The 14643-nt window shown below is 44.6% G+C and overlaps 2 protein-coding genes across 3 annotated transcripts; one reads left to right on the forward strand and one right to left on the reverse strand.

Annotated features, from left to right (window-relative positions):
• Nucleotides 1–1905: 1905 nt before the first annotated feature.
• Nucleotides 1906–10193, reverse strand: OSER1 (oxidative stress responsive serine rich 1). 2 transcript variants are annotated; one of them, XM_061375528.1, is made up of 4 exons: nt 10064–10193; nt 5479–5595; nt 3457–3570; nt 1906–2709 (listed from the first exon to the last, which is right to left on the reverse strand). In XM_061375528.1, exons 2-4 carry the CDS (start codon nt 5553–5555, stop codon nt 2022–2024), a joined length of 879 nt encoding a protein of 292 aa, XP_061231512.1. In that variant the 5' UTR covers nt 5556–5595; nt 10064–10193; the 3' UTR covers nt 1906–2021. The 2 variants fall into 2 exon arrangements, with proteins under 2 accessions (XP_061231512.1, XP_061231511.1); XM_061375527.1 differs by lacking the exon at nt 10064–10193 and adding an exon at nt 9124–9251.
• Nucleotides 9818–14175, forward strand: LOC133224200 (oxidative stress-responsive serine-rich protein 1-like). The gene is made up of 4 exons (XM_061375529.1): nt 9818–9933; nt 10163–10283; nt 11865–11972; nt 12603–14175. Exons 2-4 carry the CDS (start codon nt 10207–10209, stop codon nt 13285–13287), a joined length of 870 nt encoding a protein of 289 aa, XP_061231513.1. The 5' UTR covers nt 9818–9933; nt 10163–10206; the 3' UTR covers nt 13288–14175.
• The last annotated feature ends 468 nt before the right edge of the window (nt 14176–14643 follow it).

Genomic DNA, 14643 nt, shown 5'->3' on the forward strand with positions numbered 1-14643 from the left:
GAGGATGCCAAGTTCAGGACCACGTAATTATTTACTTAGCAGCTTTTCCTACTCTCACAGCACTATTGTGAACTGGCAGTACACTTAGTTTAAATGTTAGCAACCTATGCAGACACTGGCATTTAAAGAGCCTTTGTTGACCACTAACGCACCCAAACATCAGAAAGCACCAACATTGTGTGTGTGCATTAAGGCACCAGCCAGAGCTTCAGGTTTCTTCATTTTGGCAGGGAAACGCATATTGTTTCCCAAAGGCTGAGGTTGTGGAGCTGCAGCACCCAGCCAGGGCACAGCACCCAGCCGGGGGGGACCTCTAGTGGCCCAGCACTCCAGTCCTCCCTCCCCAAACCCACACCAGTTCACATCTTTCTACTCTGTTTTTTCACATCACCTCCCACATTTCAATCCACTTTCTGCAACATGGTACTGAGCATTGGATGTCTCAGCCCTAAACCCTGCAGGTACCAGGCTGCAGTGACTGATGAAAGCAATAGTAAAATAGTGAAAGGAGTTCGCAGCCCCACAGCAGTGCTGTGGCTGCTGCCTGCAGGCATTTGGGAACAGTAAAGAATTATTATTGAAGAAGTATGGTCACTTTGCAGCCCATAATTACCAATGCCCTGAAATCAGAACATGGGTGGCAGAAATACAGCTGTTGAAGAAGGGGGAAATGGAAGGGAGGTGGGACCCAAGTGCAATCTGCAAGGGGTAGATGACACTTGAGAACTGGCAAAACCCATAAATTCTCATGGTCACTTGCTCTGAGACACTACTACAGAAAAGATAAAAACCCTCAAGAGTAACACCAGAAGATCTCACAGGGAAATGGTTGCCTCCATTTCTTTCCAAGACCTTACAGGTCAGAAAGATTCAGGTACTGAAGTAGTAAAGACAAACTTAACTCATCTCTCCCTCAGCAATCATGTAATTGATGGGATGCTCCTTCACTATACATGTATTCATAAAAGACAGACTGTGCTGATGCACACAAAGCTGCTGTTTATCAAGCAACATTCATTGTGCAGCTGACAACTCCTCACTCAAGTCTACAGGTCTTAATACTTGAAGGTTATAGAGCAGACTGAACAAAGCTATAGAACAAACCCAAATCCACCAGAGTGCACATGAATTAAGACCACTGAAGCCAGCAAATGCTGTTTCAACCTCATAAACCCTACCCTGAACAGTGCAGCATCTTATTTTTCCCTTGGTTAACTGAAGCAGCAATCCCCCTGAAGAATTAAGGTATTTCTCCTGCTGCAGATCCATCTGAGGCCTGTTGGAAGTCGAATATAAAGTTACACTCGCTTAACTTTTTCCACTAACCAACACTGCATAGATCAGAATAACCTCTTAAACAACTTTGCTTAGATTGTCCAAGTTTCTTTGCTCCTCAGGCATTCTAACAAGCAAATGTTATGTTAATCTAATCTGACTGCATTTACATTACCAAAGATAGGGACAGAGGGTGCCTGTTTGGCCGATAAGAAATGAAACCTCTTCAGGCACAAAGAAATAACAATGCCTCCACCCCAAAAGATGACTGTCTCTCTTCAATTTGCCTAGAGTGGTAACAGTACTGAGGAGATGAGAGGATTGTCAACCTCCTTCATGAAATAAAATCAGGCACAAGTGTCCAAAACCACAAGCATGTTACGACCTGAGGTCACAGCAATTGCATTCAGGTCCCTCACAGTAACAGCTCTCATCATCAAGTAATCCAGAGGCTCTTCTCTTCCAACAAGACAAAAACAGAGGATTTCGATAACAAAGTAAGTGTTAGGTCTCTTAAGTATAGGCAGGTACACTCTAAACACATTCACTGCTTACTTCATTATCTATTACAAGCTTAAATTATAATGCTTAAGCTCAACTGTTTGCCCAGTTTAAATAATGAGCATTAGCTAAGATACGGAGAAGTGGTTTTATTGCAAGCACAGTGAGCAGAAAGTATGTTGCACCTCACATGAGTGTGACTGAGGGCAGATATAAACCACACCCCCTTACAGTGCTCATTGCTGTCAGGTGTACATCATTTCTGCCATGTGAGACATTTTCTTTGGGATATACAAGTAATATTCCATGTATCCTGAAAGATCTTCAATAGTCACATCATCCACAAAAGCCCTGGCTTGCTCAGAACAAGAGCGTGGAGAGCTTGAGGGAGTTCTTGATGGCAAAGACTGGGAGTGATCCTCAGAAACTGTTCTTCTATCAGGTGCCAAAGGGAGGGTGTTCTGCAAGCCAGAGAATTTGTACACTTCCATATCTTGCCATCGTTTACACTGACAGGCTTTATCTGCACACGTACATGGCTTGTTCGTGTTCAGCTTGGACATAGACTGAAAGTCAGAAAGCTCCGTAGTCTTTAGGCTTGCTTTAGATTCTAGAGAAGCTGGAGAGTTCTCCTGTCTATTCTTTGACACTGACTGCATAGCAGAAGCTTCCAAAGACTCAGCATTAGCTCCCTTATGGCCAACATCAGGAGTAACACTGCATCGTTCATGTGGACAAGCTTCCTTTGGGACTGGCATCCCACAGCCACTGCTGTTGTCCTGGACATCATTTTGGCTCTTATGCACTAGCTGGTTGCATGTGGAATGTGACTTTGTGCTGCAATGGATAAACTTGGGGGGATGAAGAATTGGAGACTTGGAACGCCTGCGACGCTGGGTTCTCACAACTCCTCTCGAAGGCTTCTTCATAGACCTGCCAGGGAAAGATACAGAAGAGAGTGAAGAGTCACTAAAAGACTCAATGCTGGATTATGAGCAATGCTGGGCAAAACCTCTACTGCATTTATATTGCTTGCATGAGCTTTAAGTTCAGAGTATTTGCTTTGGGTATTCTGCTATCTTGGAATTTGACTTTATTCCAGCCAAGCAGCTGTATAAAATATAAAAAGAACACCTAAGAAATGAAACCCAAAGTGCATGGTTTTAAGGTTAGAAAATGAGTAAAGCATGTGAGACATAACAAAATAACTTATTAGGGAAGGACAAAGCATGAGAAGACAGCACAAAACTAATGAATCAAGGGCAAAGGGTCATTTTGTTTCAGTAGGAGATGAGCAAGAAGTTCCACGTAGACACCTCAGAAACCAATTCTTTATTTTAATCTAGTTTCCAAAGCAGTGACAGCTTCTGCAATGACAATGACTGAAAGAGATGCATTGCTGATTAAAAAACAGCAGTTCACACTTATATTAAGACAGATCTGTAACGTTTAGCAACCTATAGGTAAACAGCATTTCCTTTCACTTCACACACTTGTAAGTAAGAACAGTCGTCAAATATGAACATAAAAAGGTGGTGGAGAGTATTTTAAATAGTCCTTTAATAAAGAAAACTTTAGTGCCCTGTTTAGGAGTGTAGTTACTAGAAACCTTGCCTATTTAAAATTCTCCTTCAATGCAGTATCATCTGAAGTAGTCTGATATTCCCAAGCTTCTCTTACCCATGCCAGGTTTCCTTAGAAGTGCACACACTCTTAGGTTTGGTTTCATCTGCTACTGTTCTAACTAGTGCTCTTGGACTTGTCCCTTCACCCACAGAGAGAGAAGCAGTAGATCTGTGAAAGACAGAGTGAAAAGTTAACAGCCTAGACTGGTCAGCACTATGAATGTGAAACAAATACGAAACTTCTTTCCCAGAAAAGACTGCTCCAATCATTTACAATAGGTCTTAAAAGACCTGCCCACAAAGATGACCAAAATCAGAAGAAGTGTTTACACATTCCTATCTCAAAAGTTTGTATAACAGACTCTTTCACCAAACATGATGCCATTCAGCAACTAGTCTGCAAATCCCAACTCCACACGTCAATGACGAAGCACACACAATGGCTCAGTTTCAGTTTCCCTGGAGAGGGGAGGGGAAAACCACCATCACTGAAGAGACACGTCTCTTTTTCCAGAGACAAATAAGCCATTCTTTCCTAAAAATAAATGTTCTTTGGACATAAAAAGACTTTGTGTAACTGAGGAACACATAAGTCTCTGTCTAAAAAAACAAGCTAAAACTTCATGCTTCAATCACTTAAGCAACAGATTTTGTGTCAGATCTTCAACTTCTATTCAAGCCGGGGACCTTAGAAGATTTACTAATTTTTCTGGTGCTATAAATTCATCCCAAACTCCCATTTTCCAGAAGCTGTAATAATCCCAAGGACAATTTTTTTCCAAGTTGCAACTCTACATATTGCACTGGAATTCACAAGGAAGTTATTTTCAATATCCTGTGTTAAATTCTTGGGTGACATGGTTTAGTGCAAGGTGTCCCTACCCCATGGCAGGGGGGTTGGAACTAAGGTCCTTTTCAACCCTAACTATTCTATGAGTCTATGAAATTAGTTTATAAGCAGGGTGAATTCCCTGAAAAGTGAAAATTAGACCCTACTCTCTGATCTAGGACAGGGTTAACTGATATTTAAGAGTCCAAACTATGGGTCAAACATCAGCTATTTTTCATTTAAAGGACAGTGAACACAGAGCAGAAAACTGAAGGTCAACAGTAAAAACTCCAAAGTATGCCTGACCTGAGGAGTGAGACTAGAGATAATGAAGAAATGAGAGGCATTTGTGTGGTTATTATTTCTAATGAGTTTAATTACTTAAATGAAAGATAGCTTTAGAAGCCCATCTACCCACAGTGTAAGCTCTATGGTAATTCTAGCTACTACCTTGATATTTACATACTACCTCAATATTTACATACTACCTCACCTACACTTTCAGTTACTGGCATAACTGTACTACTGACAACAGCTTACTGAAACACAAGACTGTACAGGTAATGTGTAATGGTGCACATCCGTCAGCAAAAAACACATTACATAGCAGCCTTTTGGTTTTTAATTTGAGATAAAAATGGTCATTGTCAAGAGAAAACACATGCTGCTTGTGTTCTGTTACTTGGGACAGGAAGGGTAAGCTGGATCTCCCACAAAAAGTGACAACATAAAAAGTATTCTTTCCCATTTAGTGATTTTTGTTATAAATAGGAAATCTGTAAGTGGCAGCAATGAAAACAGTTTGTGTGGGAATCATGCACTGAATGACTTACACTCTCCTTTTCCGACATGGAAAGAACATGCCTCTCCTGGGAAAAGATGGGAGTTTATTCTCATGACAGGCTTTCAGAGCCATTACAATATGGTAAGTTCAGCAATAGAGTTCTAGTTCTACAGACACAACCTCTGGCAGCCAGACTCATGCCAAAATTCATTTCAAGCATGCTGTCAGTTGCTGACAATCATAAGGTTTGTTTCAAGCCTGTTGGGAGCTAACAGGGACCAAATAAATTACAGTTCCTTGAGAAGGGCAGGCTATAGCTAGTGAATTTATTTCAGCTTAACTAGAATAAAAGTTTTAAGGCCTAAACCTTTGCAATTACCTCATTTCTTCACATCTAACAGCAAAAAATGTTCCCTTTGAGTCCATTTGTAATACTCTCTGTACCTCCCTGTGGTGCTACTTACCCAGCCGTGTCAACTCTCAGCTTTTTGAATGCTGTCTGCAGACTTTCCTCTTCTCCATCCTTAGCTTCCGTTTTCATTATTGGGATGGCCAGAAGGTGTCAGAGTTACCATGTACTGCTACAAGCATAAAAAAAAAAGCACATGAAAATAAGAACCAATGCACTGTTAAAAACACTAGTTGCCCAGCAGCACCACAATACATGAAAATAAACTCAAAATAGCACGCTGAGCACATAAGGCTGAGGTCATTCTAGCTGAACATTTCTGAAAGTTGACTCAGAACAAGTTGATGATACCCAAAAAGAGAAGAGTCTCTTGTACAAGTGCATAGGTGAATTAGCAATCTACAGTAAAAACTGGTGTCACGAAGATGGTGGCTTGCCCATCTGTTACAGTCCAGACTCTTCCATTCATCTTACAGTGCCACCAAAATAATTCCAGAAGAGGTGAAAGGCAGAAGGAACACCACTGTTAGAAACAGTCAAGTTCTTACTACTGCTATTTCCAGCTTTGGGACACGTATAAAAAAACCTCAAACCAACAGATTTTCCTTAAAATGAGATAAAAATTAAACAAAATCTTTTGATCTTATGTCTAGATCCCAGCAAGTTACATAATCCTATCAGAACATGGCACTGTGATTGCAAATAATAAAATTCTCTGGTATCAGCTCCTGAACAAATACAAATGCCAATTAGAGCACAAACAGCAAAGAGTGAGCCTGTTTTACATAAAAAAAAGGAACTGATAAAAACTGCCTGATGTATTTTCCTTTTAATCTACCCTGCCCATCAGTTAACCTAGCTACAAAGCAATCCCAAATCTTTCTAATTTGATGCTCCTCATTGCCTTACACTTCTGCAATCACATGCACATGCTACACCAGCCACGCTTCAGCTGAAAAAAAGACCTGGTAAAGGTTTGCTTCCTTTGTTTTTGCTGAGCAGAAACCACTGACAAAAGCAAGTCTCAGTTACTCCAAACTAACTGTTTGAAGTTTACCTGGCCAATTAACCTGCTTTTGACTTGACTACTTCTGGAAAAACAGGGCCATTTTGGGTCAGTGCCATTACTGCAAGAGCCTCCTGGCCACACTATCTGGGTTGTGACAAGATCACCTCCTCATTCTTTATTATTAAATTGCAAGGTTGTCACACTTGAGAACATTCTACAATGAGATCGGTTTGGTAGACAAGGGGAGAGCAGTGGATGTTTTCTACCTGGACTTCAGTAACGCTTTTGCGTCTCCCACAAGACCCTCAACAGAGAAGGTGATGATAATCCATCACTGCATGATTAGTCAGTGGCATGGGCTGAAAGAGAGGCACAACAACTGGGCCCAAAGGGTGGCAATCATTGACACAAAGTCTAGTTGGAGGTCAGTAACTAGCAGGGTACCCCAAGGTACAGGGCCCAGTGCTGTTCATCATCTTCATTAAAGATCTGGATGATGTGGCAGTGTTCCTTCAACAAGTTTGCTGGTGACACCAAACTGGGATGGGTGGCTAAGGGACAATGACAGGCTGGAAAAAGGGGCCAACAGGAACCTCATGAACTTCAATGAGGGGGGAGTGAAAAGCCCTGTTCCTGCAGAGGAACAAACCCATGTGCCAGTACAGCTTTGCAGAAAAGGCCCTTGGGTTCGTCGCACACATCAGGGTGGACACGACCCAGCAATGTGTCTTTGTGGCAAAGGGACTAACGGTATCCTGAAGTCAAGGGAGCTGATCCTTCCCTCTGTTCAGCTGGAGTGCTGCAGCCAGAGCTGGGCTCCCTGCTACAGGGACTGGCTACTGACATGCCAGAAAGAATCCAGTGAACAGCCACTAAGGTGATGAAGGAACTGGAACATCTCTCCTGCGAGGAAAGGCTGAGAGAGATGGGACTGTTAAGCCAAAAAAGGGCTCAGGAGGGATCTCACCAACATATATTTATAAATACCATAGGAGTAGATACAAAAAGGACGAGAGCCCAGCTTTTCTCAGTGGTGCCCAGCGACAGGACCAGAGTGCCTGGGCACATACTAGAACGCAGGAGGTGCTGCTGGCTGAGCATAAGGAAAGGCTTTGCTGTGAGGGTGACTGAGCATGGGTACCAGCCTAGGGAGGCTATGGAGTCTCCCTCCTTGGAGATACACAAAAGCTAGCTGGACATGGTCCACAGCAAACGGCTTGGGGTGCCCCTCCTTGAGCAAGGGGGTTGAGTCTCCAGGGATCTCTGCTGTGATTCTGTATTTGCTTGATGCTCTAAGAATCCTTTACAAAAGTAACTATCCAAACCCAGGAAACTATAACAGCTCTTGTAACAGCACACTTGCATAGAGCACTAACTCTACTCACTAATACAGCAACGCCTACATTAGTACTGCTTTTAGCAACAAAGCACCAGCTTTTCTATAGCATGAGAAGGTGTCTGTGAAGAGAAACTTGAACCTCTGCAGCTCAGTTATTTATGCAGCTACTGAGTGATCATCTCTGCTCCCTCACAGCCTCATTCCAGCTGGAGGTGGCAGCTCTCTCCACTGTTGTTCAGCTGTGATTTCATCTGGACACCTCGTATTGCAGACAGCTATTATGAGACACGCCGAAGGCTAATGTATCATAACAACGTCAAGGAACACGCTGTCCAATGAGTCAGACAGCAAGTAAACATGAGAGGAGGAAGCCAACACACAGATTGACAACATGATGCTCATCTGAGCAAGTTATTACTTCATGTACTCTTAATTAGATACTAGTGCTTGGGTGAAACATGAAATCTTACTTCAATAAGATTCCCCCTTCACCCCAAAAGAAAATTACAAAAAATAAATCAGCCTACAGCTTTTTTAACACCGAACCCCTGTATTTGATAACCTCAGCAAGAAGAGAAAAAAGCTTTCAAATCCTAGCCCAAACCATGGGCAGGGACAGCTCCCACTAAACCACGCTACCCAAGACCCTGTCCCACCTGGCCTTGAACACCGCCAGGGATGGAGCATTCACAACTTCCCTGGGCAACCCATTCCTGTGTCTCACCACCCTCACAGGAAAGAATTTCTTCCTTATATCCAATCTAAACTTCCCCTGTTTAAGTTTGAACCCATTACCCCTTGTCCTACCACTACAGTCCCTAGTGAACAGTCCCTCCCCAGCATCCCTATAGGCCCCCTTCAGATACTGGAAGGCTGCTCTGAGGTCTCCACGCAGCCTTCTCTTCTCCAGGCTGAACAGCCCCAACTTTCTCAGCCTGTCTTAATACAAGAGGTGCTCCAGTCCCCTGATCATCCTCGTGGCCTCCTCTGGACTTGTTCCAACAGTTCCATGTCCTTTTTCTGTTGAGGACACCAGAACTGCACACAGTACCCCAAGTGAGGTCTCACAAGAGCAGAGCACAGGGGCAGGATCGCCTTTTTCAACCTGCAAACCACTGTACATTATTCAAACCATACTACAGTTTTAAACTATATATTTTATGCTGCCCTTCATCACTGACACAGTAACCAAAGTTTAATGTTGTGTCAAAAAACACATCGAGCCTTCTGCTCTTCATATCCTAGGAAAACACACATCTTCCCACGCTATGTCCAGCTCTTCCCCGCAATACACATCCACTAGCCCGGCGCGCTACAAGACACTCAGCACCGCTCATGAAGTCGCAAAGCACAAGTGCTGCCATTAGGTTAAAGGCAGGCAAGGCCAGGGACCGGCAGCTCCGGGGCAGCCCCGAACCGGGCCGCCAGCCCCAGAGCAGCACCCGGGCAATGGGAAGGGAGCAGCAGCGGTTCCCCTCCCAACCGACTCCTCACAGGCTCTCACACCCCGGTACCTGGGGCCCGCACCCGGTGACCCCCGGCCCACCTCCTGCCCCACAACCCCGAAACGGAGCCAAATGGACACCGAGGCCTCAGCGCAGAGCGAGGCCCTGTCGAGGCGGGGGTGACTCAGCACAACCCCCGCACCAGGCCGGGGAAGCCCCGGAGCTCTCCTCCTCACCCACCGCGAGGGCACCGCCGGCAGCTCCGGACACCCGCGGGGCACGGTCCCGCCGCGGGGACACAACAGCCACAAGAGCCCCACCGGCCCCGTCCGCGGGGCAGCGCGCAGGGACCCGCTGCAGGCCCCGCCGCGGCGCCCGAACTCACCGCGCCCGCGCGAAGGCCGGGCCCGGCCGCGCTCCGCCGGCGCCGGAAGCGAGAGCGGCCGAGGGACCCGAATTGTGGCGGGAGGTGGGTGGTAGCGCGCATGCGTATATCCGCGGGCGGTGACCTCACTTCCTGTTGTGCTCCGCGCCCCACCTCCGACCCCGAGCGGGAGGCGGCGGTGAGTGGCGCCGCGGGGTCCTGGTGCCCCCCGTCTGATGAGAGTGGCCGCATGGCGGGGTGAGAGGCGGCGGGGCCCCGGGGAGCTGGCGGAGCCTTGACGGGGCGTGGGTGGCGGGAGGCTGCGGGGCCAGCGGAGGCTTCGGGACCGTCCGGTAGGCAGGGGCCTGCGGGTGTGGCGGGGGCCCGTGTCGGGTGTGGCGCTGGCCCCTTGTTCGATGCAGCTGTCCCGGGGACGTGCTGGGTTCTAAGGAGCGCGGAGCTGGAGCTCGCGGTGGGACGTACCGGGCTGGTAGGGAGGTTGCCTCCACCCGCGTCACTTCGGTGCTGGACAGACCGTGTGTGTCCGGACCTCGCCGTCCACCCCCGGTTCCTGTGTTTCAGTGTGTTCTGTATGGCACGGCTGGCTGCACGCTGAGCACTCACCCATGGACTCGGAAGCTAAAGATGAAGAGGAAGAGAGTCTGCAAACAGCTTTCAAAAAGCTGAGAGTGGATGCAGCAGGGTGAGTGACAGAAAGCACCGTGTCATGTGTCAGTGTCTTTTGTATTTGGCTTCTGTTATTTTGCATCTCAAAACAAATACCATTTGACAGAGGGTTCCATACTCTGCAAGAGGAAACAACTGCATCGCTTCTGATGAAACGCAGTCATTGCAACTAACAGGCAAATCAGTACTTTATTACTGGCTAATTTTAGCATGATAGCCAACTGAAGTTACACAGTGACTGCCTAAAATGACTTGCCCAAAGCAGCAAACACACTCTTTAACTGTTGTGGTAGCCATAGTGATATAGAAGTTGTTTGGCTGCTGGTAGCTTCAGCTGCTATAGTGGGTGAAGATCTGGTTGGAAAGCGTCCACAGGACACACCAGCGCTTCACAGTGTGCAGGGCAGCTCACTCCCACTGTAAATCATCAGGTTAAATATGAGCACTGATAATTTCTGATTTCAGGGGATTTTGTAGAGTGAAACATCTGCAGACTTTATTATACTAAAAACTTATTCTATGACACACCAGGTATACCAATTGTATGGAGTAAAAGAATGTTCTTTAAAAGTAGGAGTTAATAAAATTATGCAGTCTAACATTTTGTGAGATAGTTCACTAGAAGTCTTTTGGGAATTCACAAAGAGAAAGCTTTGTATCAGTAATTAATGTTGCCTTGTGATTTCATCCCCATGGCCATCAATACTGCGAACTCATTACTTCCTCTGCATGTTAAAATATATTTTGCTTTGCTACTCATTTCCTCTACTTCAGGAGGTCTTCTGTTAAATGTCAGAAAAAAATAGCTGTGCTCTAACAAGGAAGTACTTATTAAGCATACCACTTTTGACGTACTACCAGCGACAGCCTGTACGGAATTCTGGTTGATTCCTGATGACATCTTCTTAAGCTTAAGAAGATCTTGTTTTGCAGACATGTGTTTCGACCAGCTCAAGTCTTGCAACTAATCCCTTAAGATCAACTTTGGGCAGAGTACTTGGGCTCTTCTGCTAGAATTTCAGGTCATTTCTTATGGTTTCCCATCCCATGTTCCAAATCACACATACAGCATCATAATGCAGATTCACATGCTGAGGCATTTATGTTTGGTCCTCCTGTGCATATTTATCTGGGAAATTTAATGAGAAATAAACTAGTAATCTGTTCTGTCTGTTGTACCTCATCCATTTCTCCACTGACAACTCCTCAGGCTGCTGCTATGGGTTCCCAACTTTGCATTTTAGATGAGTAGGAATCTATCTTTAACAACTATTGTCTGACAAGAACATTTGGAACCTAAGTTTACATTCCTTTAATGTATCATTTTGGTACAAATAGGGCATGACATCAGCCTCTGGGTGTTTTGGCCTGCTGTTATTTTATCTCACCTATCTTTAGACACTTCACTGAGGTCAGTATAGTTAAAGTGGTTAGATAAATCTCTGATATCCTGTTTCTAGCCACTCACTATAGGGGAAGCTAAGGCTCCAAACTTCAAACTTCTTAGTGAAGCATCTAAAGCAAATAGGCTGAATTTAGACCTCCAAAGCATCATGTTCAGGCATTACTATAAAGTGGCATTCCCCTTTCTATTCAGATGCATTGCAGCTCTGTCTGTTGGTGACGGGACGATGCTGAGAACAGCAAGAGCAGCTGTGGATGGAGCCAAGCAGCAGACTGTCTGCTCAAAGGAAGTGTGGCATGGGTAAAATACCATTCACTGCGCCGTGCTCATGGTTCTGGTTTGAGACATTTAACACCTGAATACTGTTTCCAGTGCATGTTGTTAATTAGTTGCTTCAACATATCTCTTCTCTCCTTTATTAGAAAACTTCACCAAACTGTTTGATATGGTGTTTTTTAAAATGATTTCAACAAAGACTTTAAAACCAATATTAACTCTTAGGGTACTTAAAACTTTCTTGCCCACTGATTTCCTCAGAAGCCTTACACCTTTGCAACACCCTCTCACCTTTTTCTTGGGTTATTTTATTTCTGTATTGAAGTACCTGGATATTCAGGAGTCTGCCAGCAGCTCCACCAGGTATCCAGGTTCTGCACTACAGTTCAGCTGGGATGACAGAGTATCATTTGGTTAGCAGAGAAGATTTGGGGGAGTACCTTTAAATAAGGGCTCTTTGTAGGAGCCCAGATTTCTTCAGCCTTCTCCACTGTTCCTGTCAGTGATTGAGTGACCAGTCACCTGAGTTTCTAAGCAGAAAAGGAAGAAAGAACCCAACATATTCTAAAATGCTTTTAGCCACAGTTTAGAGCTTATTGAGCTATGGTGTAGAGTCTGGAGTTACCAGCTTGCTCACCTGTTATCACTCTGCAGGTGTGTGAGAAAGCCTTCCAGAGGATCAGCCAGAGCCCCACGTCGCAGGCGCTCCAAGTCTCCCGTCCTACATCCTCCCAAGTTCACTTATTGCAATATGAAAGCCAGCAACCAGCTGAAACACAAAACCCAGGCAGATATGTCAAAGGGTGGCATCAGCTCAGACGTTTTTGTCCCAGCAGAACACAGTACAAAGGACAGGCACGATTCTCACTTTGACACCAGTGATGACAAAACTGAACCTTTGGAAGCTTTCACCTCTGAAGAGCCTTTGGAGAAGTCAAGAGAGAATTGTCCTACTCTCTCCTCATCCTTTGAGACTAGCTTGCATTCTAGCCAGACCTCAGATTTCCAGTCCTTATCCATGCTTAGCAATGGCAGGCAGTGCCCTTGTACGGACAAGAAATGTCAGTGCCAACAGTGGCGAACCATGGAAGTATACTCCTTCTCTGGCTTACGGAGTGTCCTGTCGGAGTGCGAGAAGGCAGTCCTAGGAGTCCACACCCAGTCTCTTCAGAATAGACCCCCTTGTGGGACAGCCTCATCAAGTTCTCCTAGATCTTGTTCTGAGCAAGCTCGAGCCTTTGTGGATGACGTGACTATTGAAGATCTCTCAGGATACATGGAATATTACTTATATATTCCCAAGAAGATGTCTCATATGGCAGAAATGATGTATACTTGACTGAAAGCAATAAGAATCCTGAGTCAGTCTGTGATAACGGTTGGGTTAAATGCCTTGTCAGTGCCATGTTTTCACTGTTGTGTGTTTGATCAGATATTTCTTTGCCTCATACAGTTTAGTTTTTTAATAAAACGAAAAATGGAATATAGTTTCTGAGCTTAGTTCTAAAAAGAATGCACTAAAGTCTGAATACATTAACACAAGCACTGTAGATCAAATGACTCTCCTTGGTTTTGGGTTTGTGCTGTGGATATTCAAGCTCTGTAGTGCTGTTTTCACTATGGGTTTTTTGGGGGGAAAGGCCTTTTTTTTTTTTTTTTTCCTGAAATTTTGCAGTGTTTGGAAAGCTCATTTTAATGTGTCCCAGTACTAAAGAGTACTAAGAGCTACAGCCCTATCCTCATCCTCCTCTAGGGAGAAGGGTGAGCAGGCATTCAGTATTTTGGATAGGATGAATCTCCTTTCCTCAGACACTACCTGGCTTGTTTTTAGTTGGATCCTATTGTGAATTCCTCCTCCCAAACGTGTTGGGAGATCCGTAATGTGCAAGTGTGCGCTTGGACCCTTCCATAAATTAACTAGCTCTCTCTTAAGCAGTTCTATTTTTCTGCAGATAAGCAAAGCTCTTAGAAGCAAGAGTATATTTTGTTATTTGTGCTTTATAAATGGAATAATTTAGAGGGGAGTGAAGCAGGCTAACAGTTGTTTTGGGCCATGTCTCAGAAGTGGAGATGGTGGAACCACCTGTAGAGGTTGCTTCTGAGGATGTTTGGTACACAAAGCAGTATGCAGAGGTAATAAAGAAGCGTGTATCATACAGGCTTTGTGGTGTAGAGCTGCAACATTCCTTCTGATTGAAAATACTGAAATAAAGCATTTTGTTGCTGAGACTTGCATTAATAAATGTTTGTCAAACCCCAGAAAATTAAAGACTGAATAATTTGACTTACACTCATGTCCCCCCAAGACCTCTTCTTTAAAGAAAAACCCACCCTAAAGTGTACTTTCGGTGCCAGCTGTACACACGTGATAAACAACTGTGTTTGGATACTGCAGTTTTTACTTACATGCTTAAAACAGTAGTCAGCAAGCCAAGCAGTCACAAGCAGTTGTACTAAAATAGATTTGAGCAGATATAAACAGTTGGCCTGGTGTCCTGTGCTAGGGAAGTCTTGGACATTCTAGTTGGTAACTGCTGTCTGTAGATTTTACAAGTCATCCCTCAATTGACACTACGAATCCAGGAAGCTCAGATTTTAAAAGCTCAAATAGATCCAAGTTCAGTTAACAGAAGAATACACCTAAAGCTGTTGTTTTGTTCCTAAGTATCATGCAGTTAATTGAGCATGCAATAAT

Source organism: Neopsephotus bourkii, unplaced genomic scaffold (genome assembly GCF_033783945.1).
Source record: "Neopsephotus bourkii isolate Nb327-2 ecotype Australia unplaced genomic scaffold, CSIRO-AGI_Nbou_v1 NB_1663, whole genome shotgun sequence".
In the NCBI taxonomy this organism is placed as follows: domain Eukaryota; kingdom Metazoa; phylum Chordata; class Aves; order Psittaciformes; family Psittacidae; genus Neopsephotus; species Neopsephotus bourkii.

Coding starts and splice junctions, on each gene's coding strand:
- LOC133224200 (XM_061375529.1), top strand. CDS start 10,207: ATGGACTCGGAAGCTAAAGATGAAGAGGAAGAGAGTCTGCAAACAGCT. Junction 10,284..11,864: donor CTGAGAGTGGATGCAGCAGG/GTGAGTGACAGA, acceptor CTTTCTATTCAG/ATGCATTGCAGCTCTGTCTG. Junction 11,973..12,602: donor TCAAAGGAAGTGTGGCATGG/GTAAAATACCAT, acceptor ATCACTCTGCAG/GTGTGTGAGAAAGCCTTCCA.
- OSER1 (XM_061375528.1), bottom strand. CDS start 5,555: ATGAAAACGGAAGCTAAGGATGGAGAAGAGGAAAGTCTGCAGACAGCA. Junction 3,571..5,478: donor CTGAGAGTTGACACGGCTGG/GTAAGTAGCACC, acceptor TGTCTTTCACAG/ATCTACTGCTTCTCTCTCTG. Junction 2,710..3,456: donor TCTAAGGAAACCTGGCATGG/GTAAGAGAAGCT, acceptor TTTCCCTGGCAG/GTCTATGAAGAAGCCTTCGA.